This window comes from Embiotoca jacksoni, unplaced genomic scaffold, assembly GCF_022577435.1.
Source record: "Embiotoca jacksoni isolate LCO1_2020_lvr unplaced genomic scaffold, fEmbJac1.0.p SCAF_17, whole genome shotgun sequence".
Taxonomy (NCBI): Eukaryota; Metazoa; Chordata; class Actinopteri; family Embiotocidae; genus Embiotoca; species Embiotoca jacksoni.
Window position 1 is genome coordinate 6629744 of NW_027185307.1, and position 25121 is coordinate 6654864.

The 25121-nt window shown below is 42.2% G+C and overlaps 1 protein-coding gene across 3 annotated transcripts in view; it reads left to right on the forward strand.

Annotated features, from left to right (window-relative positions):
• arhgap29a (Rho GTPase activating protein 29a) overlaps positions 1-25121 on the forward strand; it is a 37394-nt gene that overhangs the window by 8967 nt on the left and 3306 nt on the right. For 2 of the 3 annotated variants that reach the window (XM_069151383.1, XM_069151385.1), the window contains exons 3-18: positions 8639-8782; positions 11965-12061; positions 12706-12778; positions 13247-13307; positions 13651-13797; positions 14989-15053; positions 15169-15279; positions 15453-15533; positions 16582-16764; positions 17208-17345; positions 17481-17671; positions 20305-20474; positions 20980-21108; positions 22530-22628; positions 22878-23041; positions 24465-24653. In XM_069151383.1, the coding sequence (XP_069007484.1) occupies positions 8639-8782; positions 11965-12061; positions 12706-12778; positions 13247-13307; positions 13651-13797; positions 14989-15053; positions 15169-15279; positions 15453-15533; positions 16582-16764; positions 17208-17345; positions 17481-17671; positions 20305-20474; positions 20980-21108; positions 22530-22628; positions 22878-23041; positions 24465-24653 (2042 nt within the window). Of the gene's footprint in view, positions 1-8638; positions 8783-10644; positions 10981-11964; positions 12062-12705; positions 12779-13246; positions 13308-13650; positions 13798-14988; positions 15054-15168; positions 15280-15452; positions 15534-16581; positions 16765-17207; positions 17346-17480; positions 17672-20304; positions 20475-20979; positions 21109-22529; positions 22629-22877; positions 23042-24464; positions 24654-25121 lie in introns of those variants that run through there. The other variant, XM_069151386.1, reaches the window with a different exon arrangement.

The following is a 25121-nucleotide window of genomic DNA, read 5'->3' on the forward strand; positions in this document are numbered from 1 at the left end:
CTTTATATTCTTGAAATGCTAGGTATGTTCCAGTTCCAGTTGGACGCACACAAAACATCCCCCTGAAGTCAACACTTTGTGATGCCCAGAGTTCACAGAAACTTGGATTCACAAATGTTTTTTTCAAATTGACTGAAATGTACTATTTCAGTCAATTAAACGCCTTGACAGTTATGAAAGTAACTGTGTTTTGAAGGCCTTTTTAAGCTTTTTAGTGCACAAAGCCCGTTCTCGCAGGGATTAGGATGGGAGCAAAGCTAAACAGTATCCTCTTGTTCTCAACGCTGTGTTTGGCCCTCAAACTCAGCCCCCTCACCTCCCGATTCTGCCCCTTGACAGGTGTACTAAAGGGGCCCATCTCTGCGCTTGTTGGACGGGTCTCCCAACTCCCTGGCCTGCTGATTTTCTTTTTGCCTACATTACACAGTCTCTTCAGCCTAGTGCCTGAGCAGTTTGGCTGCCAGCTAGAGGTTGCACGGTGGGGGGATTTGGAGTTTCTCTTTAAAGAAAGCATCGTTGGAATGCCAACCTTCAGAGCTTTGCATCAACAGTGGGCGGCGGCGGCGGCGGTGATGTGGGGGGGATATGTAGAGAAAGGTTGCCTGTCTTTCCTCACTGTGACAGACAGCTCCAAAGAGAAATGAAAGAGGGGGAAAAACTAATTCTTCACTCCACCCTGGGTATCTCATTTATATGCGAAGGACTACAGAGAGAAATATTTGAGGATAAATATGTCTGTTGATTAGAAAGAGATCTTGGAACATTTCACCCTCATCAGTTGTTATTGGATTTTTACTCGTGAAGTTTTCAGTGTGTGGTTTAATCTTGTGCACCTCTTTGTTTCCTTAATGGCAGGCAATTTTGCCATAATTATTCATAATTTTTCATTTGCTTTGCCTTAGCTGACCGCTAACAAGCCTGACAGTAGCCAGCAGAACGGGAACAAAAAAAAGCCCCCCACTTAGGTGGAAGGTGCTGTGTGTCTACCCGAGGGGTCTTTTTCTTAAACGCCAGCTCTTTGTGCATGCAGTCATGGGAAAAATGGCTTCAAAGGTAAAGCAACAGGGAATGCCTCGGTATGAGTATAGAAGTCTGTGAAGGCAAAGTTCCCCTGCCTTTTACCAGCTGCTTGTAATCTGCTAATCCGCAGAGTGGACCGCCGGTGGTCCGTCGACGGAGGTGGAACAGGGCCGCTGACCGTAGGAAGTATGTCAGGGAGGGGGATATCAAGGGATGTACGGGCCACCCATTGCAGTGACCCTGCAAAGTGCTAAAGGTTAAGTGGACCTATTTCGCGAGGCTGCCTTTCAGTTGTGCAAATAGTTCAAATTTGGCTTGAAACCATTGGGGTCATTTTTAGCGGTGAGGTGTCATGCTGGTGAGAAGGAAATGTTAAAAGAATGTGGCATTTCACCCTGACCAATTAAAGAAGAATCCATTTGAACAAAACAAAGGTTATTGAGTCACACAGTGATTGATTATTAGACCCACATTTGTTTTTTTGTCTTTTAAAGAAGGGCCCAAGTCTCAGAGGAGCCTCTTGAAACCTAACCTTACCATAGCTTCCGATGAATGCACAACTTTCTTTGAAACAGCAGCCAATGCAGGGTAGTACTTGGTTATTTAGGGGGTGAGTGGAAGGAATGTCCAGCCGTGGTCTGTCTCAATAGGACACATGGAGAGGTTTTGATTGACATTAGTCATGGCTTGCCTGTCCAACATACTATTTAGTCCCCTCTGCCATGAGCTGTCCCCATCTGATCGGACCTCTGCAGACCCGGTTGTGACATGTTTAGTGATTTCACACTTGTTTTGTGGCGATAAGCGACCCTCCGTTCTCTCAAATGTTTTGAAGCATAAATAATACATTGCTCCCATGATTTGCAATGCATGACTGAGCATAGCTAGGGTCGCAACGAAAGGAATGTTGCAAAGTCATATTGTGTCAGGCCTAAGTGGAAGTTTTGTGTTTCAAAGAGTCAAGCCATTGATGCGAGGATCCAGAAGTGAGAGTTACCATATGATGCACATGCAGGGAAAAGCATCAGCATGTTTTACAACATTGATGGTGTTGCACAACAAAAATAATCCCTTTTACCATACGGTAGTCCATTCATTGTGGGGAAATGTTAAGTATGGACAACTCTTTCAGTTGAAATGAGTCTAGGACAGTCGGACTCTCCTCTAATCTCTGGATTTACATTCTTTCCTTATATCTCCGTTTTCTTTGAGAATCTAACTGTTAAACTAACCCGTGGTATAACAACTTGCTGTGCACATTTAAAGATGAAACACAGACAAGTGTAGCTTCACTTTGTTATGGAAAGTCTTGGTCTAACCAAGCAGATGTTGAATGTTGGTATAAACCTGCCGTTGTTCCTTTTCCACTGTCTGTTAACTGTTGTTAACTGGTGCAGCCGGACCATTCTCCAGCACTGGGACGACACGGTGGCAGACACCGTGATAGATCTGGCTGTGCAAGACTAAGAGCGTGCATTCCAGATGTGGCTCTCCATGACACCACCAGATTTGTCCTGCATAACGTTTACGTTTTGCATATTACAAGTCAGAAATCGGAACAAGCTCTTGCCAAAGGATGTGCCAAGAACATGCTTTGGATGACACTCGTACCAACTTTATTCTACTGTCTTCAAACAGGATGATAAAGAAATAACCAAGCTTGACCATTGCATCAGTCCAGCAGGTTAACCGTAGACCTGTGTAGTGCCTTGTACTTTGATAAGGTAAAAATAAAATCATTCCTCATCAACGTGGGAGAACCTCACAAGATAATAATGAATTCCCAAATATTCCAGATAGATCATGTTGCTGTAGCGGGGTTTCATGCTCGCCGATATTGCCTTCTTGTGTACTGTGTAGATTAAATCAGTGCTTCTTTCTGTACCAGATTCTCAGGACTAAATGTTATCAACTGGGGGTCTATGGCCTTCATTTTTATTTGTCAGTCCACGACATGAAGATTTCAAAAGAGTATGTTCTCCAGAGGAACATCACAATGTTTTGGTGTTGAGGTGTCATCTCAGTGGTGAATGATCCGACAATGTTTTCATTATGGATCCCCCTCCACCCCTCGCTCCTGCGACTCCCGTCCCCGCTCCCAAACAAGAGGCTGGAATGTTGGGTTTCCATGACGCTAATGAAGTAAAAACCTGGCAATGTGTTGCTGGCAGCCTCTGAGCAGCTCCTGATCCGCGGCCTCCTTCTCATCAGGATCAGACTCTGATCCCCCTGTAGCCTTCATTCACCAGGGCTTATTATGCCCAGGAATGTCTCTCACTCTCTCCTTCTCTCATAACCCCCACTGAAGCGGGGATGTGGGGTGCAGGGGTAAATTTGGGACAAATCCCAAGTGAGAGTACTACCTCCAATAACACGCAACCCCCTTCCTCTTTTTTTCTGACTCCCACACCCACCAGAACTCCTCCCCTGTTACTCCCTACAATCCTTCCGCAGCTAACCATCACACTCGGACAAAGACACGCACACACCAACTCCAATCCTTCTTTCCCGTGAAAAGTGAAAAGCCGTCGTTGTGATTTATTGTTCCATAAATGCTTCATGTGGCAGGCCCATGAGGCGACCAGTCCCACTGTTTGCTATTGGCCCCAGGGACAATAGTGAGTTTTCGGCACTCAAACAAGTCCTCGCTCAAAACTCTGCAGACTTCCCTGGGGAAAAACAGAGAGATCTTCCCAGCAGCTTGTTTGTTTTTTTAGTCCGTTTTCAGATGGCCTTGAACTAACATTTGCAAATTGAAACATCTTCTGTCTCTGAAACTTTCTCCGCAGAAGTTTCCCCTCCAAACATTTCCCGTCTTAAAAATGACAATACCTTTGCTAAAACAAAAGCCACTGGTCAGATGCTCCTTTAACAGGCCCTCCCTGGTGGGAACGAGTCTGCCTCTCTTTGTGTCTCGCCCAGAGTGGCAGTTGAGGGGTTAAATAATCAGTCTCTGTACATTATCCCGTGTCCTGCTGGGCTGGTGGATGCAACCATAATGTCTTGCTAATTAGCCTCCATTTAGGATTTTCCAATAGGCCACACAACCGCCATTGACGACTGAAGCCCATGGAGCTTTGCAAAGGAAGACCCTCTGTCTCGTGGGCATTCATAGTTTAGGCTTGTCCTTAATAAACCCCGAGCTTGCCCAAGCTTGATGCCTCTAGGACTTGGGATTCAGTTACTCGGCTGATGAATAGGGTACATTGCCTGTGTGGGGATGATTTAGGCCATTGTGTGTATGTTGTCATTCAAAGGATAATGTCCATAAATGGGATCTAAACTGACCAGGGCCAATTAAGGGCTTAAGGGTGGAAGCGGCTCATTGTAAACTTTGACCCTTATCAAATCATTGTTGGTTGGGGTCCCCATATAAGGCTGGGAGAGATAATGTCTCTGGGAGGATGGGGGTCTGTAAACAAGAAAGGGCCAAAATAAAAACACATCCTTCAGGAAAACCATTTTACATTTTACTAGTTGGTAGTTTATCTAATATTGTTTTATTTTATTTTTTGATAAATATGTACATAAATTATGTATTTCTATTATTTTACATTAGTTAATGTGGTGCCAGTGGAAATGTGTACCATTCAATGGTCTGAGATCGGGACTGAATACAAGAGTACATGTCGTACCACTACAAAATAACGTTTTTACTGTTTTGTCACTTTTCAAATGACAAAACAGTCCAGTCTACCAACAGTGGAGATGACCCTGTCTGTACACCCGTGTGCTTTGATTGTACAGAAGCACTGAGTCTCAGTTTGATGTGCAGTCGTGCCAGGAGCACACCGCTGGCTCTTTTCCTGCCTCGTGGGGAGTTTGGGCAGCTGTAACAAAAAGACAAGAGGCTTACGTCATCAGAAAAAAAGCACCAGGTCCTCGGCACTTGAAGGAACCCTGCATGGCATCTGATGAAGATGGATGAAGATGGTTGTTATGGGGAAAGATAGGACTCTCCAGGTCCTGTGGAGAGGCTTTTTGGCAACCTGGAAGCAGCAGGGCATGTTGGCATGGAGCAGCTCATTTGGACCAGTCTGGGATTGCTGCTTGTCTTATGTACTTATGTAATTATTGTCTCACTGCTCTTAGCCACCACTACGTTTCAATGAATACTTTACATTTAACATCACTCTCTTCAGTGTCTTCAATGGGACATACTCAATAAAGCCATTCTCAGATATACATAATATATTCCTTTTTCAATTTATTTTATTTTATTATTGTGATGGCTTTTAATTGATTTTAATCCAAATGGATGTCTATGGGCGGATTTTAACGTGCTTCCGTGATAACCACATGTCACTTGTTAAGCTGAGTTGACAGTTTAGATGGTTTGGGATGCCACAAGGCACGTGAGTGAGTGTATGAATGACAATGTATGCAAATGAGGCTGCATTAGGATAATATAAAAAAAAAAAAGTCGGATGCATGCATTAAATTCCCTGTATGTGAATCAAAATATATATAATACAATACAATATATATATAAAAAAAACCTAAAGCAAAAACTTACTGATGTACAATTTAACTTGAAACGGTTGATAAACAATTTTTTCTCAGCTTCTCAAGACACACACACCTGTCTGTCACAGTTGATAATGATAAGTGACGCACGGTGATTGCGTCATTTAACTCGAGCTGCTTTTTTTTAAAAGTCGAAACGGAAAAGAATGCAGAATAAGAAAGTCGTTCAGTGGACCAGTTTACTCTGCATGTTACGACAAAACCTCAATATTGAATCTTGAATCTTTTCGCAACAGGTTGCACAATTTACTATGGATTTTAAGCTGTGTGTGTGTGTGTGTGTGTGTGTGTGTGTGTGTGTGTGTGTGTGTGTGTGTGTGTGTGTGTGTGGCCTCTTGACCACTTTACAATGTTATTTCAAAGCGTTACTGTGCCCTACACAGTCAACCACGGTTTATGTGTATGCTCAGTGGTCCATTGTTCTGATTGGCTGCAATAAACTTGTCAATAAATCAGCGGTATATATTTACATTTTTGCACCTTGTGACTGCTGTGTCTCACTGCCAGAGTTTTATCGGGGATATGAACTGTGTCTTTCTTGAATCATAAATGGAGAACACAACAGTGAGTTTTGCGCATCATATTTTACCTGACCTGTTGGTCGGTGTGAACTCGTCACATACTGGTCACTTGGCTGGATTTCCGGGTCAGGCCTCAGCTAGCATTGTCACGGTGGCCACACAAAGAGCCCACATTATTAGCCCCACTGGCGGCACTATTTGTCCCACACCGAAAAAGAGGGCTAACGAATAAAAGAAAAAATGGGAGACAGCTAAAGTCTTTCTGATCCCCCTTTCCATGAAGGGTAATCCGGGGGTGATCGTCAGCACAAAATGTGGCTTTGACCGCATGTGTCCATTCTGTATGTGTTTGTGTGTGTGTGTGTGTGTGTGTGTGTGTGTGTGTGTGTGTCTGTGTGCTTTTAAATTGATCTTTATTTGGAGACACAAATTGTAAGGAGAACTGACCAAAAAACAGCTTTTGGAAAAAAGTAATTTCAGCCTGTAAGATCATTACGTCGAAAACATGAAATGAAAACAACCTGCCCAGCGGCCCTACTGTGTAGTTAGTGTGATTACAGCCTTGGACCGGAACATATCTGAGTCACAATGGCAATTATGTGTATTTGTGTGAGAGAGGAGAGGAGAGGAGAGATATGTCTCCCCTTTCATCTCCATTTCCCTCTTGTACCATTCATCCCTGGGAAAAATACCCACGCTAGCTGTGTCACAACTTAGTGACACAACCTTGTACATTTCCAATAAGTAGTAAAAAAAAGAGGCATTTACATTTTCCCATTCATGACCTCATTCCTCAAGTATGCCAAGAGTACATTTTCAAGGTTGCTTGATAACAAAGTGCATTTTGTCCCTTTGTAAGTGGGGATGACTCACTGTTGGTAAAGTCACAGCTCTTACACAAAACTGCATACCTGAGATGCCACGCTCTCTTTGATTACCTGACTAGATAGCCGCTAATTGCAGAAAGACCACTGTAGGTCATGTTTATTTACGCACTTAGAAGTCAGGTTAGTGTACAAAACCTCTGCCATCCTTGCTTTATGGTCTAGCAGCCTGGACAGGCCATTGACAGCTGCTGGGTTGACCAGAACTGCTCACAGTGAATGGCTGTAGTCATTCATGTGGCCCCGATGTCCGCAGTTTAAAGCTACAAAGGTGGAATGTCATGTAGTAATCCTTGTGACGATGTGTGTTTATTTTGATAGCTGTCTGCTCAGGATTTTTACCATTTTTGGGATGTCAGACTGCTGACACAATTCATACTACATACTACTAAATAGGCCCTTGACAACCTGTCATTTTCTAGCCTCTGAAATAGCATGTCATCTCATAACAGAGGAACATGGAACAATACTGAGCTCCTATCTTACTGGTCAAAGGTTAAGTAATGGGTAGTAATGTAGTAGCTGTATAATACGACATCTTTTACAGTGCTATTACGTTAAATGGTAGATTGAGGGTTGATCGCGAAAAGCGTTTCCAAAATCTCAACAGCATGTGATGGTTCATACCAAAACATTCTTAAAGAAACTGGCCTTTCTAAAACCTTTTCCATATGTTGCTCTAAATATAGATGCAGTCCTTTTTATTATTATGTTGGGTTATGGTGGCTGAAGTATAAGTCTTGCCTCCATGATTTCTAGAATTGTATAATTTGCAGTGGTATCTACTATAAGGGCTTGTCTTAAAAAATATATAATATCCAAAGTCAAAACCATGAAGCATCCCTCAATAAGTGTCATCCAGTCTTTAGTCCATCGATGATATTGTGATATTATGTCCGTGTCATGTTTTTGTCTCGCCTGGGCACAAAAAGTAATGTGCCTTAGCTTAGCCACCCATATGGTTAGGTTTAGGAAAACACTACCTGGTTAGGGTTGGGTAAATATTTCTTAAAATAAATCAACATCACTTTCTCTTAGAGATGAACCCTGATCTTCTAAAAGTCCTGGTTTGATCCATTCAATCACTCTACCCGGACTTAGTCACTCTTGAACTTTGTCAAATGTCCGTCAAGAGAACTTTGTCCCTTTTTTTGACCTTGGTCAAACATGCATGTATTTTACACACCTACTCGAGGTAAAAAGTCACACTGACATGGTGTCCTCTAGTAAATTCACTGATTATATGGTTCTGGGTGCTGCATAGGGAGTTGTTTGCAGTTATTGAGTCCCACTGGGTGTAGACCTCAGCTTCATTTTGAAACAATTGGAGGAGCTTTAGCCAATCGGGATACGTCGAGCGTGCTGCAACTACATTTAGAAAAGAAATGCTCAACATATGTCAATGCAAGTCGTGTTTCCTGAAGTCTGGCTAATCATTTAGTGGGCTGACGGCAGGATTACTGGCTTTGGTGCGATACTGGGCTGCTTCTCTACATAAAACTACATATTAAAACTACATATTATGAAACCAGCAGTACAATGAATGTAGTTTAGTTACAAAACTAAGAGAGTACTCTGCTTCACAATTCTGACTGCATGTAATATAACAATGATAATGATTTTACATCAGAGGAAAGTTGAGTACACAATATTCGCTACAATAAAACTGTCTCCGTCATGTTCCAGAGCACCAGGACTGCCTCCATCACGCGGTCCACGAGCGCCTCGGTGAGCTGCTGCGAGTCCTGAAAGCCATTATCAGCAAACACCAGAGCCTCAACTCGGTGGACATCCTCAGTACGGCTGGAACCGTCATCGCCACGGTCAAAGGTGAGCCGAGATGACCAGCTCTCTCTCCAACACACACTGTGTACACACACACACACACACACACACACACACACACACACACACACACACGCACACATAACTTTCCCGTACAACACACCAGCTACTCCTCCGCTCTTCCTTTGGTCTGTTTTCTGTCTCTGCTTATCTAATCCTCCCCTCTCCTCTGACAGTCCTCTCTCCTGGACGTTCAGTGTTACTACGTCCTGTCTCACACTGTCTTATAAACCAGTCTGAAGAGCTTCGCAGGGAGCGTTTCTGACCAGTGGTCTTTTAGCTTCAAAGCTCTTCAGAAGTCACTCGAGTGCTTAGAATGCAGCAGCGTCTGTTTCGAACCCCGTACGGGGAGCGTAAGAGAATAATATTTGGGAGTCAGATACTCGATACTTGAAGATGCAGGGAGAAGCGGGTGTCCTTTGTGCTTTGTCTGCCCGTCCAGAGGGAACTACACCGAGGAATCCTTTTCAACCTCTCATTCTTTGAGATTATGATCTGGCATGCAGGTCAATTCTTAACTTGGCCGCCACACAAGAATCCCCCCCCACCCACCCCGGAGTATACCTTGTCTCAATTTGCATTGCAAAGAGGGGCATAGCTTTTTTTGAAAAGCGTTCACTTCATATGGAATTACGACATGACAGGTCGAACAAAGCCTATGAATGCAGCTTACCTTCGCTGATATATTTGGAAGGAGTACGCACACTTTTGTGCGTGTGTGTGTGTGTGTGTGTGTGTGTGTGTGTGTGTGTGTGTGTGTGCGTGCGTGCGTGCGTGTGTGTGTGTGTGTGTGCCATAAACAATCATTAGATGCACACAAGTCCTGTCTTTCACACAGTAACTTGACCAGTTAAGTGCCAGTGAAACATGTTGATGCACAAGAGACTAAAAGAGTTTGAGCTTTTTCAATAAGGGTGGCTTAGATTTGTCAACTGAAGAGTATAGAGGCTTTATTATTTAGGCTTTTAATGACATAGCATTAATAAATGGAAGGATTGTTAGGAATGTAAATAGAAATTTTCAGCTGTTTCTCAAACCTGTTTAATTATTAGCAACTGATTAATGGGTACTGATGTTATATCTCTGAACAGGTTCCTTTACTGAATAGTAAATAATGTAGCAGCTTTAGCATTGACAGTAACTGTAATTATTATTAACTGTGTGGTGCTATAACATCCCTTCTGCCACTAGGTGGCCAGAACTGCTCAGTTGTCGACCCTCCACCAATGGCAGTGTGTGATCAGCTGTCCACTTGTGCCATTACGTTTCACGACCAAGTCTCAAAGCTGTTGATGCCACACAAAAGTTTACATGTTATATTTAGCAGGCTTGTATTTATGTCATGTGACCTGGCGGTTGTGTTGTGTCCTAACTTTAATTTTAGATAGTGAAAAGATTTAACTTGTACTGTTTTATTGTACATAGCATTTTGTTTTGCATTCCTACGTCATCGCACCATTAAGTAGACCCTTACTCGAGTTCTTCGTACAAAACTGAACCTCTGTCCTGTGATACCTAACATTGACTCGCATGTGTCGCTACACCCTCATGTTACCCGTCTATTGGACATTCGGCTCCTTTATGCCCCGAACGCTGTGCAGGACTTTGCTGCCGATGAGTGTTTCGAGAGTGTTGTGCTTTTCCAGTGAAACAATACCATTTTTTCCTGATGATGTAACTTCCACATTTGGACCACTGGGTTGGGGCCTGAGCGAGTTGTGGCATTGTATTCCAGCAAGCCTCAGGATGTCCTGTTGGGGGGAGGTAGGGGGTAGGGGTTGGACACAAGAAGAGGAGATGTAACAGCACAAGAGTTGTGTGTGCTTTGAATGGTGGTGGCTACAGTAGCTGCTCTGGGGCTGACAAGAGGCTTCCAGGACCCCATGGACATGGGATCCTGTTAAAATCTGTTTTTTCCCACTCTTCTGTCAGAACCTCAACACTTCCTGTGCTTCAAAGAGAAGAACTGTTGTACCGGATTTATTTCTCAGTCAATTTTTCCTTTTTGCTGGGCAGAGGAAGCTACTATTGGATCCCCTAAAGACATGTAGCTTCGTCGATGCCATGTTTAAGGTGTTGGGACAGAAAACTGGCACTTCACAAGTATTCACAAGTAGATGTTTAGTCGTCATGATCAATGAGGCTTATTTCTGTGTAAAAGGAGAAGAAAAGCTCATTTGGAGGTAGGTGTTTGGTAGTTTTGCCATTTGTACTTCTTTGACAACCAAAAAAACCTTGAGTCAGTAAGTAGTAGCTACCGAGGAAGTGCATTCGTGTTTGGTAGGCGATGGGAGGAGGACGCTCACAGATACGGAAGGCCTAACTGAAGATATAAAACTAAAACTGTGGGGACAGTTAGAACTGGTCTTCCTTTACATTTAAGAAACTATTTAAGATAAGTTCAACAAAATTTTGACTTTTCCCAACCTGAGATTAATCTTAATATAATTTTCTGCTTCTGTTACAAAAACGAAATTCGAAAACAAAACCGCTGTTTGAGCTCGGCTAAAATAAATCAAATGAAGACGGTTTTCCATTAAAATGTCTCCTCTGAGTCTTTGAACTCCAGAAATCTCCATTGTTCGAATAGAAAGGAAAGACTGAGGAAATCGTGGAGGCAGCAGAGTGCTCCGTGACATCACTGATTTATTACCGGCAGTTTGGTCTCGTTTTTTGAGCATCTCTCTCCAGGTTTATTTTCTCTCTGCTCGGTCAGGACAGGAAGTTTATTGTGAGGACTGATTACAGGCGTATTTACACTGCTGTTGTTTTTTTCCCCCCCTCCGTTCTGTCCTCAGTCATCGCTGTGTTTAGACTTGCAGCAGGAAACTACTGCCCGACCAGATTACAGCCAAATATACACACTTTGCAGTCTTTGCTTATCTTCTCTGATTTAACATAACAGTTGTTTTTGGATTCCTCCGATGGGACTTCTCAAATATATAACGTCTGCACGTTTAAGATACGAAGTGAACAGCTCTCTGGCATTTTGAGGAGTACAGCATGACTCGGAAAGGGATTTTCACTGACTCCAGGCTCGACATCATACACAGGATGATGAATCATGCAATGGGATTGATGCCTGAAACACAGGATATCTTCAGTCTGCGGGGGGTTAGATTTACTACCAACACTTGACTCCACCCTTCTTCATCCTGATTTGACAGGAGTGAACTTTAAGGAGGTGAACGACGAGAACAAGCAGAAGCTTTTCGGAGAGATCTACACTGCTATCGACACATTGGCATTCACCTTTGGCAATGTGTGAGTATGATGCGATGACTCATTTCACTTTGAGATCTTTATTACTGCATGAAATTGCAGATAAGTTGATATTGTGATTTTTAATCAGATTTAATTTGTGTGTGTGTGTTTGCTCTGTCAGTTTTTTGAGTAAATTATTAATGTAGGTTTGTTAATATGTAAACAGCATATTTTTAATGATCCACAGCAAAAAGAGCTATATATATCCTATATAAATAATAGGGACTAAAAAGGAGAATAGATTCAGAACTAGATAGTAACCTGAGAAAGACAGATATTTCTGTGACCTACTGTCACAGTGTGCTGTTCCAGGTACTTTCTGTTCATGTTCTCCCCGTGTTTATGTTGGTTTCCTCCCACCATCAAAAACATGTATGTTTATACTCCTCTCAGTACCCTGACCAAAAGGCTCTGGCAAAAAGAGGATCACCATCTCCATGGGGACTGAACAGATTCAGAAAGTCAGAAAATCAGAAAGTCAGTTTTTTTTTGGAGTGTCCCGGCTTCATGGAAATGCAGCCCTAAAGCACTTTAGTAGGGTACTCAAACAGCAAAGATAATTTGAGTAGTTTAAACAGATTTCTGCATGTTTTCTATGACAACTTTCATCCTTTGCTCAATCCATATTGTGTATTTTTTTCCAGAGTGTCTGACTTCCTTATGGGAGATGTAGAGAATGGATCAGTGTTGGGGCTCCCCCTGACTAAGAGAAGCAGGGTAAGAAAAGTACAGTTTTTATGTTCTGTCACCATCTGATAGGTCTTTTAATTAATTTAGCACAAGAGATGTATCACCTTCCAGAAGTGTACTCGGTACCATCAATGAAAGGCTGATATTATTGTTTTCATATGGACCACTATTCTTCTACTTGCATTAATCAATAGTTCATTCATCATCCTCCTGGCAGGATGCAGCCTACTGCCCCTGAATTGTCAAGTAAAAGAAATGAAGCAGAGTGCAGAGTTCAGTGCATGTTCCTGACATGGCCTCCTCACATGATGAGTTGATTATATGTATTGTTGTTTTCCCGCTGCAGGTTGTGTAACTGCTATATGGAGGAAGTCAGGGTTCTGATAAGCCTCGTTTTAAGCATGTTAGCCGAGCTTGCGGTGCTTCGGGTAGGAAGTTCACCCTCCCTTGTAGGTGATTTTTTTTAAATTTTTTATACATTTGTCTGTTTTTCAGTCTTTTGAGAACCTTTCTGTGGAATCTGGAGGATCCGGTCCTGAGAAAGATGATCCGCCAGGTAAGACAGATCTCTAACACACTGATACTGTCCTCTATTCTGCTGTTTTCTGTGCTGTGTCTGTGTGAGTTATCCGGGGTGATGACCAGTCACATTAACCACGTATTAATGCATGTAGTCAGTCTGCTGTCAGCACTACTCGCCTTCAAATGGTATTAGCCTATATCTCGATCACCCGAGGTCAGCGTGGGCTTTTCCTGCTGACTGACAGTCACGGATGTTGCCAGATAAGCACACATGTAGGGCGTGCAGCGGTAGTGAGATGTGTGCGGCTGGTTGCCGGCCGTCATGCTTAAGGCCACCGTTAACAAGCTTCCTCGTGGGGTTCCCGTGGTCGTCACAGGACCATCTCCGCCGGCTCGGGCCGAGGAGGTGGACAGGACGCTGCAGCGGCAGGACAGCGGAGTGGAGTCGGCGCTGCTCTACGCCAAGGCCTGGTCCAAGTACACCAAAGAGCTGCTGGCGTGGGTGGAAAAGCGTCTCAGTGTGGGTGAGTAAGGACACTGGTGGATTGATGAAGAGGCAGCAGCTAAACGGCACCTGTCGGTCCAAAGCTCTACCATGTGTTGAACTACATACTCTTTCTTCGTCTGACTAGTCATGTTAGGCTGTTTTCACGAGATATTTTCATGGATATGTCATGCACTTTTGTCATACATTCCTTCCAGACAGTTTTAAAGCAATGAAAAATATTTTCCTTTGAACAATAATTTATACCGGACGCTGTCTGTTGCTTTTTCTTCCTAAAATTACATCTAATCTTCTCCGTCATTGAATCATTTCTGAACATAGATATACTGTTCATCAACAGGTTAATTGCTTGATACAAGATGACTCTTGTTTCACTGAGAAGTTAATTCACTGTACATGTACAACTCGGGTTATATTTTGCTCCATGTTTGTTTCCAAGCTAGTTATGATGTCACAATTGTAATTGTAATTTGCAGTGCTCGTCCCTCGATGGGCCTTTAATACAACAAATGCAACACTTCACAACACATGAGAAAGTTCAAATCACAAACTCATCAATAAGTGTGAACATTTGTAACACGGAACTGGACAAGAAAAGCATTTATAAATGAATTGAACATTAGAAAATGTTATAAATTTATCAAGACTTAACACATTTAATTTCTTGTGGCAGTGATGTGATCTTATTAACTTCTTGTCCAAAACTTTGACTCGAAGTCGGACATTTTTCCTGCTTTTTATTAGTTAATATGTACTATTTTCATCCTCAGCCAGAGCTCAAATGTTGGGATTAATTTTGGCCCAATTATCCTGAGAAATGTAGTTGATTGTTTGAGCTGGACTAGAGACAATGAAGTCTTATTCAGGCTCAAGGTTGAGTTTGGAGTGAGAGAGCTTTTGTTTGGTAGCTTGGTTAATGAATGCTTTTACTGGCCAATGACACAGAGCACTCAGTCAAGCTGTACAGTACATTTATTATCAGCTCGTTTGTTTTAACACATCGAGTTTGGTTTATTTACTGATATCTTTTTACCGATGAGTCTTATTACACAATGACAGGGTGTGATTTATTCAGAAAATACTTAAGATCCAATTACTGAAGTGAATACTAAATGAAAGGTACTTTAAATTATTTGTATGAGCTGCACTAACTGTGTATGTTGGTGCATTTCTTTTCTTATGTTCAAACTTTGTGGTCGTCCATTTGCAGATATGGAGTGTGCAAAGAGTTACGCCAAAATGGCCGAGACCGCCAAGACGCTTGCAAGTCAACAGGTGAGGAAATGCTGCAGCTGCTAGACGTATTAAAATCATGTTGTTGTTCTGATTTTTGCTGCCAACTCAGAGCTGTTAAAGGTGTGACTTTAAAACTTTGTCCTCCTTGTTCCAGGAGTTCATGCCTTTCCGTGAGCTCTACATGACGGCTTTCAAAAATGACACTGAATACAGCCAGCTGGTACTTCAGACCGCAGCCGTCCTCCAAAGCAACAAATTCATGCAGGTATTTCATCAAAGCAACATTTCTGAAGGTGATTTGAGTTACATTTGAATATAATGGAAACAACCAGTCTTACTCTCTCTCTGTGTGTGTGTGTGTGTGTGTGTGTGTGTGTGTGTGTGTGTGTGTGTGTGTGTGTGTGTGTGTGTGCGCGTGTGCGGTGTGTATCCATCCAGCCTCTCCTGGCCAGAAAGAACGAGCTGGACAAATTGCGAAAAGAGGTCAAGGAGCAGTGGCAGAGAGAGCAAAAGAAAATGGTGGGTTGACAGTTGTGGAGGCTGCACTTTGAAGAGGGCCACACACACACACACACACACACACACACACACACACACACACACACACACACACACACACACACACACACACACACACATACACATGAAAAGCGAATGAAAAGATTCACTGACCTGCGGCCTCGGTCCAAGAATGCTCTTGAAGTGCTTAAGTCTAATATACACACACAGACGAATGCTTTGTTTTGTCATGCAGCTTGACAGGACAATCTTTCCGGTCCACCTGTGAAAGAAGTAGTATCATTTATTAGGCTAATAATGCTAACAATGAACATAGTTATTAGTCATTTGTAAATTAATTGCTATTCAACATAAATCTAAGTAAGTAAAGTTGATTTGTACAGATATAAAATCACAAAGTCTAAATCAATAAAACACCAAATGCCAACAAACAGCACAAGGCTGAACAGTTAAGATCACAGCAACACCAAACAAGCTCCGAACACAGGAGGAGAAATAATCCAATAGAAAGGTAATAAATAAAATAGAGCAGTTCTATAACCAAAAGCTTGTCTGAATAGAAACGTTTTCAACCGTCTCTTAGAAATGTGGCAGGAGTTGAGAGGTTGCTATCGCAGTTCGAAAAGCTCGGTCATGTTGGGTTTTAAAGGAGGTTCGAAAGATAAGACAGTCATTTCTGATCAGCAGATTTTAGAGCCTGATTGGGTGCATAAGGAAGGAGGAGATTGGTTATGTAATGGGGTGTTTGACCACTACAGAGCCCTAAACGTTGTTAAAATTAATGCAGAACTTAATTGGCATGGTATGTAATCTCTTGTTACGTCCAGTTAAAAGTCGAGTCGCTGCAATTTGGAATATTTTTGAGATAATTCAAAGACTTGACTCTGACTTAAACAGTTAAAAAGAGAAATTATAATAATCTAAACAAAAATAAATAAAAGCATGACCAATCATCGCCTCAATCATGGTCACCACAGATCTTATTTGAGCACTTTTACAGATCCAGTGTCACTATATAATATATATATTCATACGTGTTCATCTCCAGCATGAAGCCGACAGCGCTCTGAGGAAGGCTCGGCTGCTGCAGACCCAGCGGCAGGAGGAGTATGAGAAGGCCAAAGTATCGACCAGCCGCCTTGAGGAAGAGCAGACTGGAGGTGGAGGAGGAGCAGCAGCTGCCAAACAGCTGGAGAAGAGGCGCAGGCTGGAGGAGGAGGCCCTCCAGAAGGTACAGCACCTCCTCCTCTTAGATTCCTACGGACTCCTTTCTGATGGTTATGAATGTTTTTCGGTTTTAATCTTTTGATTTATCCGGCTTTGTTTTTTTTTTACAAGGTTTTGTTTTGCAGTAACATCTTTTCTGCAAACAAATAAGAATATGGGACAGATTTGTATTTTTAATTTGTTAAAAGTTGTTGTATTTCTTGTGATCAGCTCTTGTTTTCCACTGGAGGATGACAAATAACATCATTTTTTTGAAAAATAGAAAATGCCACCGTCATCTCAAAGATCATCAGTCTCTGGTTGTTTTAGCTCCTGTTTCTGAACATCTTTGGTTCATCAGATAATGTTGAAACTAAACCTGCTCAATCCAGAGTCAAATCCATCACATGAATGTGATCCACCAGAGATTTTAGAGTTTTAAATAGTTTGTCTTCCTCCTGTTGGCAGGCGGAGGAGGCCAGGGAGCACTGCAAAGCATGCCAGGTGGATGTCGGCGTGAAGAGAGTCGATCTGGCCAACACCAAGAGTGAGATTATCACTCAGATCCGAGAGTTGGTCTCCCAGTCCGACCTCACGCTCAAGGCTGTACGTTTTCATCAAACATGTTTATTTAAAGAGTAGAAAAATGCACAGTACTACACTGGACTGATAAGGAGGCATTAAATGATTACTAGCGCTTACGAGAGTGCACAGGATGATGCTGATTGGTTCTTATTTCAGGTGAGCGTCAACTGGTTCCAGCTCCAGCAGGCCCAGGTCGTGTCTCTCCCCGTCAACCACCAAACTCTGTGTGAGAACGCCAAGCTGTACGAGCCCGGCCAGCGCTACATCGACTTCGTCAGGAGTCTGCCCTGCGACGGCCCTCGGCTGGAGTCTCACTCGTTTGATTCGGCTGTCATGCAGAACACAGGGTAAGACACGCCAAGACACTGATACGGGGCAATCTCTAAAGCCTCCCGTGATTCCTGGTGTGGTTTTCCTAATCTGATCACAGCCTTTCTTTTCCAGCAACAGATCTATAGGTCATCCACTTTTCTTTGCTCTCGTTCTTTTTAAGGTAGTGAGCCTGAACTGAACTCGATCAGCCCTCTCAGTGACCACTGTTTGTGTTTACTGTGACAGATGCTATCAGGGGAACTGAGTTATTTTTCAAAGTTGTGGCTTTCCGTAAAAAATTTCAGTCGGTGCATACAGTCCAAAGCTTTCAAAACCAAGTACATCGATATTGCAGAGATATTCTAGGGATGTCTATTGATGCTTTCACAAAATATGTACATAATGAGATGTGATTAATGGGAATAATGTGCATATAATGACTAAGTGTGTAAGACACAGTAGAACAGTTACAACAGTCTGTTAAATGGCATCACTTTACAGGAAAAGAAAACACTTATGCCATATCATGGTGTTACAATATCTAAACTCCAAGACGATATCCAGTCTCAGACCAGCGGTAACCAACACGTTGCCCATTATTTCATGAACTGCTGTTCTGAAGCCTCATGTTCAAATTCTGATTGTCGTCAATTTGTTATTTTGGAGTCAGAAGTGACCATATTTGGATGAGCTGGGAAGCAATGATGGTCACTACACCTGCCCACCTATAGTGGAAACCTGACTGCACCACAGGCCTGTCAATCAAACTACCCCCCCTCCCCCCCCAAAAAAAACAACTTTTTTTTTTTTTTTTTTTTTTGCAGCCAGCCCCTAGTGGCCCTTGGTGGTATTGCAATTTAAGGCACTTTCACGCTGTCCTCACTTGTCAGACCCAGAAGCTTCGTCCACTTTTATACACAATCTGTGGTCTCGTATCACGATATGAAATAATATCGATATATCTTCCGGCTCTACTGTGGGAACACAAATGTTTATTTGTGGTGAGCATGTGGTTTTAAATGACGTGTCATGGAGTAACTGTTGTACACTCTGAGAATGTGGACCTCACTGGTGAGAGAGGTGCAGTGACGGAGTGAGCGGGCTTGTTTTGGGAAAAAATTCAAACAATCGGGTGGGTCTGGGCTTCCTGCGGAAACCACTGCGGTCACGGGAGAGAGGAGCTCGGGCGGTGGGCTCTACCATCAGTTTGAACTCTTTGAACATTTTCGGTAGCCTTTAAACACACACGCACACACATACGTCTGACGAAGGTGAAAAACACAGTGGTTATTCTGCATTCAGCTCCAATTTTAGTGCCCAGTTCAAGTGAAGGCTTTGGAATAAAAATAGTTAGTTTCCTCTTTTGAGAGAGTCTTGTTGACGCAGGTTTGTGGTCGCGCACACGCACACGCGCACACACACACCAGACAGATGGAAATAAGAGAGTGCTTTGTTCTCACTTAGTCCCGACCCCACCCCCCCCTCCAACCCCTCCTCCCCCTACACACACACACACACACACACACACACACACACACACACACACACACCCTTGACTCTGATCTCGCTGATCAAAAGAGTTCAGCTTGGGAGAGGAAATGAAACTTCAACACACACACACATATTCTCTCTCACACACACACACACACACACACACACACACACACACACACACACACACACACACACACACACACGCTCACATGCAGCTACAGCGATGGTCCTCAAAAGGTTAACTATAGACCACTGACCTACTTGTATGTTGTGAGATATAGTAGGGCACTTCGGGGAACAATGGATGACATCGTTTGTAGATGTACAGCAGCCGTCAGTTCTTTATGCTCTAATTAACAGCTGTCGTTGAAGGTCTGATCTCATGATCTCACCGTTATTCAGAGGTCTTGTCAGCACTGATAGAATTTGCAAACATAATTGTGTGTTTGGTGCTGCAACAGAGGAGAAATTTGAGACACTGATCACATTTAAAATTGTCTGACGAGAAAGGTGTTACTGTTGCGAAACGGGTCCTAGCCTGTCTTACTGCTGGCCTTCAATGTCTATAACGTGTGTGCAACTTCTAGCAGTTTTTAAAGTAGCCAGAAAACAATGGAGAAAGGAGAACATGTCGTGTTGTACTCTTTTTGAGCTGCTTACAGCTTTTCAGCTTAAACCTTTTTTTGGATGGATTTTTTTTCTGAGCTGAATTTAGGTTTTAAGGATAAAGGCTGCAGTGTATTGGACAGGTTGTAAAGCCCAATGAGAAAAATATGTAACTTTTTGGTCTATATTAATAAAAAGGACTTAAATAAATTGTTGTGATAAGTAATATTTCGCTTAAACGTAAAAAATATTTTATTGTTCATGGCCGTCTTCTAAGGTTTCATCAATATACCCAACAATGTGCTTTTAATCAAAGTATATAATTGGATACAAAAGGTTATAATTTTACTCAGCAGTGTCAGTGATGTCAGCCTGAAAAACCTGCAGTAAAGCCTCTTTTATCCTTGAATTTTAAGAAGAATAATATATAAATATGTGGACTGTATCCAACCCAGTTGTGTCTTGTGTTTTATCCTTCAATAATACATGTTGCTCCTTATCTTCTGCTGCACTCCGAGTTAAGTATCAACAAGTGTCCTCATTTTCCCTTTTTCATTATCTGTCCCAGGATGCCTTTCAACAAGCGCTCACTAAGTGGCAGCCACTCCTCCCACAGCAACCTCTCTCAGGCGTCTGTGACCTCTGACCTCCTGGGTGGCGATGACGTGGACAGTCCCATCAGTGCCCAACACGCCAAGGTTGCAGAAAGACGCTCCAATGGTAGCACTGATATCCAAGGTACATGGGGTGACGGTTAGCAGGGACGCTTTTTAAGTGTGTACTGACCGACGGCAGTCTACAGTCTCGTTTCATGAGCTATAATTTACCCAGTTTACCGATCTGGCCGGGTGAATGTCTGTAGAAAAGAGATCTCACCCTTTGCATTGCCAGTTTCCCATGTTGATCAAACTGTAGGAAAGCAGCTCTGGACTTTTTGGTGCATTAGTGTTTAATAAGCTCACAATGTTTCAGCCCATGCAGGTGAATAGATTGCAGTTGTATGCACCATATTTATTATTTTATGATTATATAAATACCCATTATTAATTATGAAAAAGGAAGGCTATTTTAAGACTAAAATAAATATACTTTTTTTTTTTTTTTTTTAGTATCAGAGACATGAATTAGAAACAAGGATTCAAGTAACATTGATACTTTACGTATATTTTGTAATGAACTTTTTGCCACGTGTTACTGATGTGTGTTTTCCTCTCTTTCACTGTTGTACTTTGTTTCTATCCAGCACTTCGGATTCAGGGCCCGTTTCGTCCCTGGGCCTCGGCCAATCAGAGCGGAGGGATGTGCAGCGACTCAGAAAGCGCTGGAGGGAGCAGCGAGTCCCGGTCCTTGGACTCACCCACCGCCAGCCCAGGTAGGACCACGTAGACCCTCCTCAACTGATCGCCGTCTTATTTCTAACAGCACACCTAATGTCTGTTCAACAGCAAGATATTTGATGCACTATTTCAGTCTTCTGGTTATATCTTTGTATTTTCTTACACCGTCAAAGAAACTGTAACACATTAACTTCATGCGAGGCTTTTATGTTTCCGACCTCGCCAAGGCAGCCGACCCACGTTTCCCCCTCTAGTTAAACAACATCTCATGTACTCGTGTGAAGTCATTGATGAAGTGAACTTAATCGGTAAATGACAGACAGCAGAGACATTCCTCAGCACTGACTGTGGCCTCGGGGGCAGGACAAATATTTTTTCACAGTGAACTTGATGTTCACCCAACTTTGTTGCCATGTTATCTTAGAATCTATGGGCTTAGCAACTAGAGACAGTGGTGCCTCTTTGTTGAGCATTATGCAACTCTATTACTCTCCAACGTACACAAACACACTCGAGTTGTTGCTTCGTTTGCTATGCAACAGCACATATGTGTCACCGTGGAATTTTCTTGCACCATGTTTCAGTTTTTTTAAATATTGTCTGCTTGTTTTTGCACTTGCAGTGCCTTTTGTTTTTTTTAGTTGTGTTTTCCACCTCTTTTCTGTATTGGGCTCTGCTTTCTCACGAATAACAGGTTTTTCTAAATGCTAAGATTTTTTTCTATTTGCATGTGTTTTCTTAAAATGCGATGTACTGAGCTCTCAGGGCCACCATGTCATAGAAAACTGCGAATGGGTCAGGCCTTCTCCAAATGTTTGCAAAGGAGAATTTAAGTAAAATTGCGGCCATTTCCTGTGGCTGGAGAACACGTTTTCCTTTCATTGCATTGACTTCTAAAGCTGAGTCTTTAATCACAATGTCATTTACACAGTTGCAACACATCTTTGTTAATCATTGGGAGTATTACACATTTTACTATTGAATATTTTCTTGAGAAATGGATTTGCATTGTAGATTTTTACACAGTGCTGCATCTTTTTTTCTGTATACACCTCTGGTAATTACGTTTACTAGTAGAGATCAGATCAGCAATGCCCTTGGCTTGGAGAGGATGCTAGGTTAGTAGCATTGTATCAAATAGTGTGAAGTCATCTCCGATGGTCCCCCCACCCACCGAGTATGAACGACGTTTACAGCAGTTTAGCCATGATTAGCCTCCTTAAAGGGCTCATCTGAAAATCACCTCTATCAAAATGGGCCTATTGGCACTGATTGATCAGTCATGTGGTTGTTAGCTATAAACAACAGGAAGTTGACCACGCCCGCCCTCACTTGCTGCATTAAGTTCTGAAAATTCAGACCACTGTGATGTGGAGCACAGGAGGCAGAAAGGTGAAGTGAGCTGATGTGACTGTGGAGATGTGGACTTACTGGTGTGTGCTGCCTTACTGTGCAGGGGATTTCAAGAGGAGATTACCTAGAACCCCATCCACCGGGACCATGTCGTCCGCCGATGACCTGGATGATAGAGAGTTTCCGTCGCCCTCCGATAACGGTAACTCACTTCTACTCTATAATACCATTTGAATAATCTTCTATTTCTTTATATATGCAACATATATTCAATTTGTTGCTGTATTGTTATCACAGGAAATGTTATACTTGAAATGTCTGTCACATTTCGTGTTGATATGCATTTTTATTTAGTTTTTTATAAGCGAATGTGCCCGTTTCTTTTGTAGGATTTTTGACAAGGCGCGAAAAGGGCTTCTATTAATCCTCTTTTGCTCCTTCCTCGCTGCAGGTTTAAGTGAGATGATCATCGAGACAGCCAGCTCCCCGGGACCCTTCAGGAACACCCAGATGTCCAAGGCAGCTCAGACCCACAAGCTGAGGAAGCTGCGAGCGCCGTCCAAGTGTCGTGAGTGCGACAGCCTGGTGGTGTTTCATGGGGCAGAGTGTGAGGAGGTAACCTTGGATTCCTTCTTATTTTTATATATATATATATATATATATATATATATATATATTTTTTTTTTTTTTTTTTTTTTTTTTTTTAACTAATAGAACAAAAACACACAATCCAACCCCATCCTCTATTTGGACCTTTAGTAAATGTAGTCGACAGCATCCAGAGTGATACAAGTTCAAGATGAAGACGGCCAAAAAAGTCTCACAACGGCTTCTTTTATCACTTGTGGCGAACAAAAATCAAACAAAAAAAAAGAGAGAAAAGGCCACCTCTCTCCTGATCAAAATGTTTGAATAAGGGAATAAAGGGGGAAAACACTCATCAGAGACCAAATCCACCAACTGGTCTCGGTCGGGGGAACGGGCAGTGGAAACTGAAGACCTTTTGTTCGTCTTCCGAGGAGTCCCTTCCACCGTCCCTGTGCACCCCTCCTCCCCCACCACTGTTGACTTAAGATCAAGTTTCTGTCCATATTTATTAGATACACTTGAACAAGACAATAACAAAGTTGGAATAAAAAGCTCTTTAAGATGTTACGTAACGCTGGTAGACGTATTGATGAGAGACTAACAGAAGAATGTGACTCGCTGCAGGGTGTTGGAATCATTCACTGCTGCTGGTTGAAGGGGTTACGTGATGTGAAGCCTTCCTTGTTGGTTTTTTTTGGAGGTTTAATTCAAGGGGCAAAAGTAGCTGCACAAAAGTATGAGGACATATTTTTGGGCCTAAACTGTAAAACCGGAACCAGCTGGGTTTGATGGTTTTAATGGCTTCAATAGGAGACATGGTGTCCATAGATCCTTAAAACATGCAGCTTAATCTAAAGATTCTGTGCATTTTCTCCAGATTTTTTTTTTTTTTTTTTTACATTAGATGCATTTGCAGTATAAATAATCAGTGTTTTTGTAGTATTATAATAATAATAATCTTTATATATATGTATATATACACAGTGTTTCACAAAAAAAAACCACAAACAACCTATAAAGCCGAACCAGCTATAAAATCCAGCAACACAGTGATAATATAAAGTAAAGCAATGACTGTATGGTAAACCATAAAACAAATAAAACAGTAACTGTATAAAAATAAACAAAAGTGGTTCACTAAGATCGACTAAAATCAGGAAAGGCTCTCTGATAAAAAGATGTTTTTAAGAAGGGATTTAAAAGATATCACTGACTCTGCAGACCTGATTTCCATACCTTAGGTATCCAACAATGAGGTCAGATAAATGGGATGGAGAGACCCTTAAGGCTCTTACTAGAGCTTAAAATCAACTTTAAAACATACTGAGCTGAAACAGGTGTGATGTGGTCCCTTCTTTTGGTTCTTGTTAAAAGTCTGACATCTGAGTTCTGTACAATCTGAAGGTGTATAACATTTCATAACTGAGACATGTTGTCTGTGTGTTTGCAGTGTTCGTTGGCCTGTCATAAGAAGTGTCTGGAAACTCTGGCCATCCAGTGTGGCCACAAGAAGCTCCAGGGGAAGCTTCACCTGTTCGGGATTGACTTCACACAGGCGGCTAAAAACAGTCAGGACGGCATCCCCTTCATCATACGCAAGTGCACATCGGAAATTGAGAACAGAGCGCTTAACATCAAGGTATTTTTACTCAAATAGTAACGACACTTAGCATTTCAACCATAGAATTATTACTGACAGATCAATAGAGGTTTTTATTAATTTAATTACTTGATTTTGAAGAGTCATTACTTTTACTGTAATGTGCAGTATAATGTGTGACTAAGCTGGTACAGTGTTTCCAGGGATAGTCCGGACACATTTAATGTATCAAAATGTGTGATAATGATGCACTTGTTACCTTTGCAGACACAATCCTGATGTTTGCACCAAGTGAATACTCATAAGCTACTTAAAAAACAGAAATGAGGTGTTATTGTCTAAATAAAATTCATTCTCAGTTCAACAATAAAAACAGTGTTCACTTTTTATGCAGTTTCTTTGGTGGGTCGGGTTAATATTCTGCAGCTGCGTTTTCCCAGTGTTTCCATGGTGATGCAGAAAAATTGCATCTAATTTTCCCACGTTGAATGCATTTTGTTTTTGTGC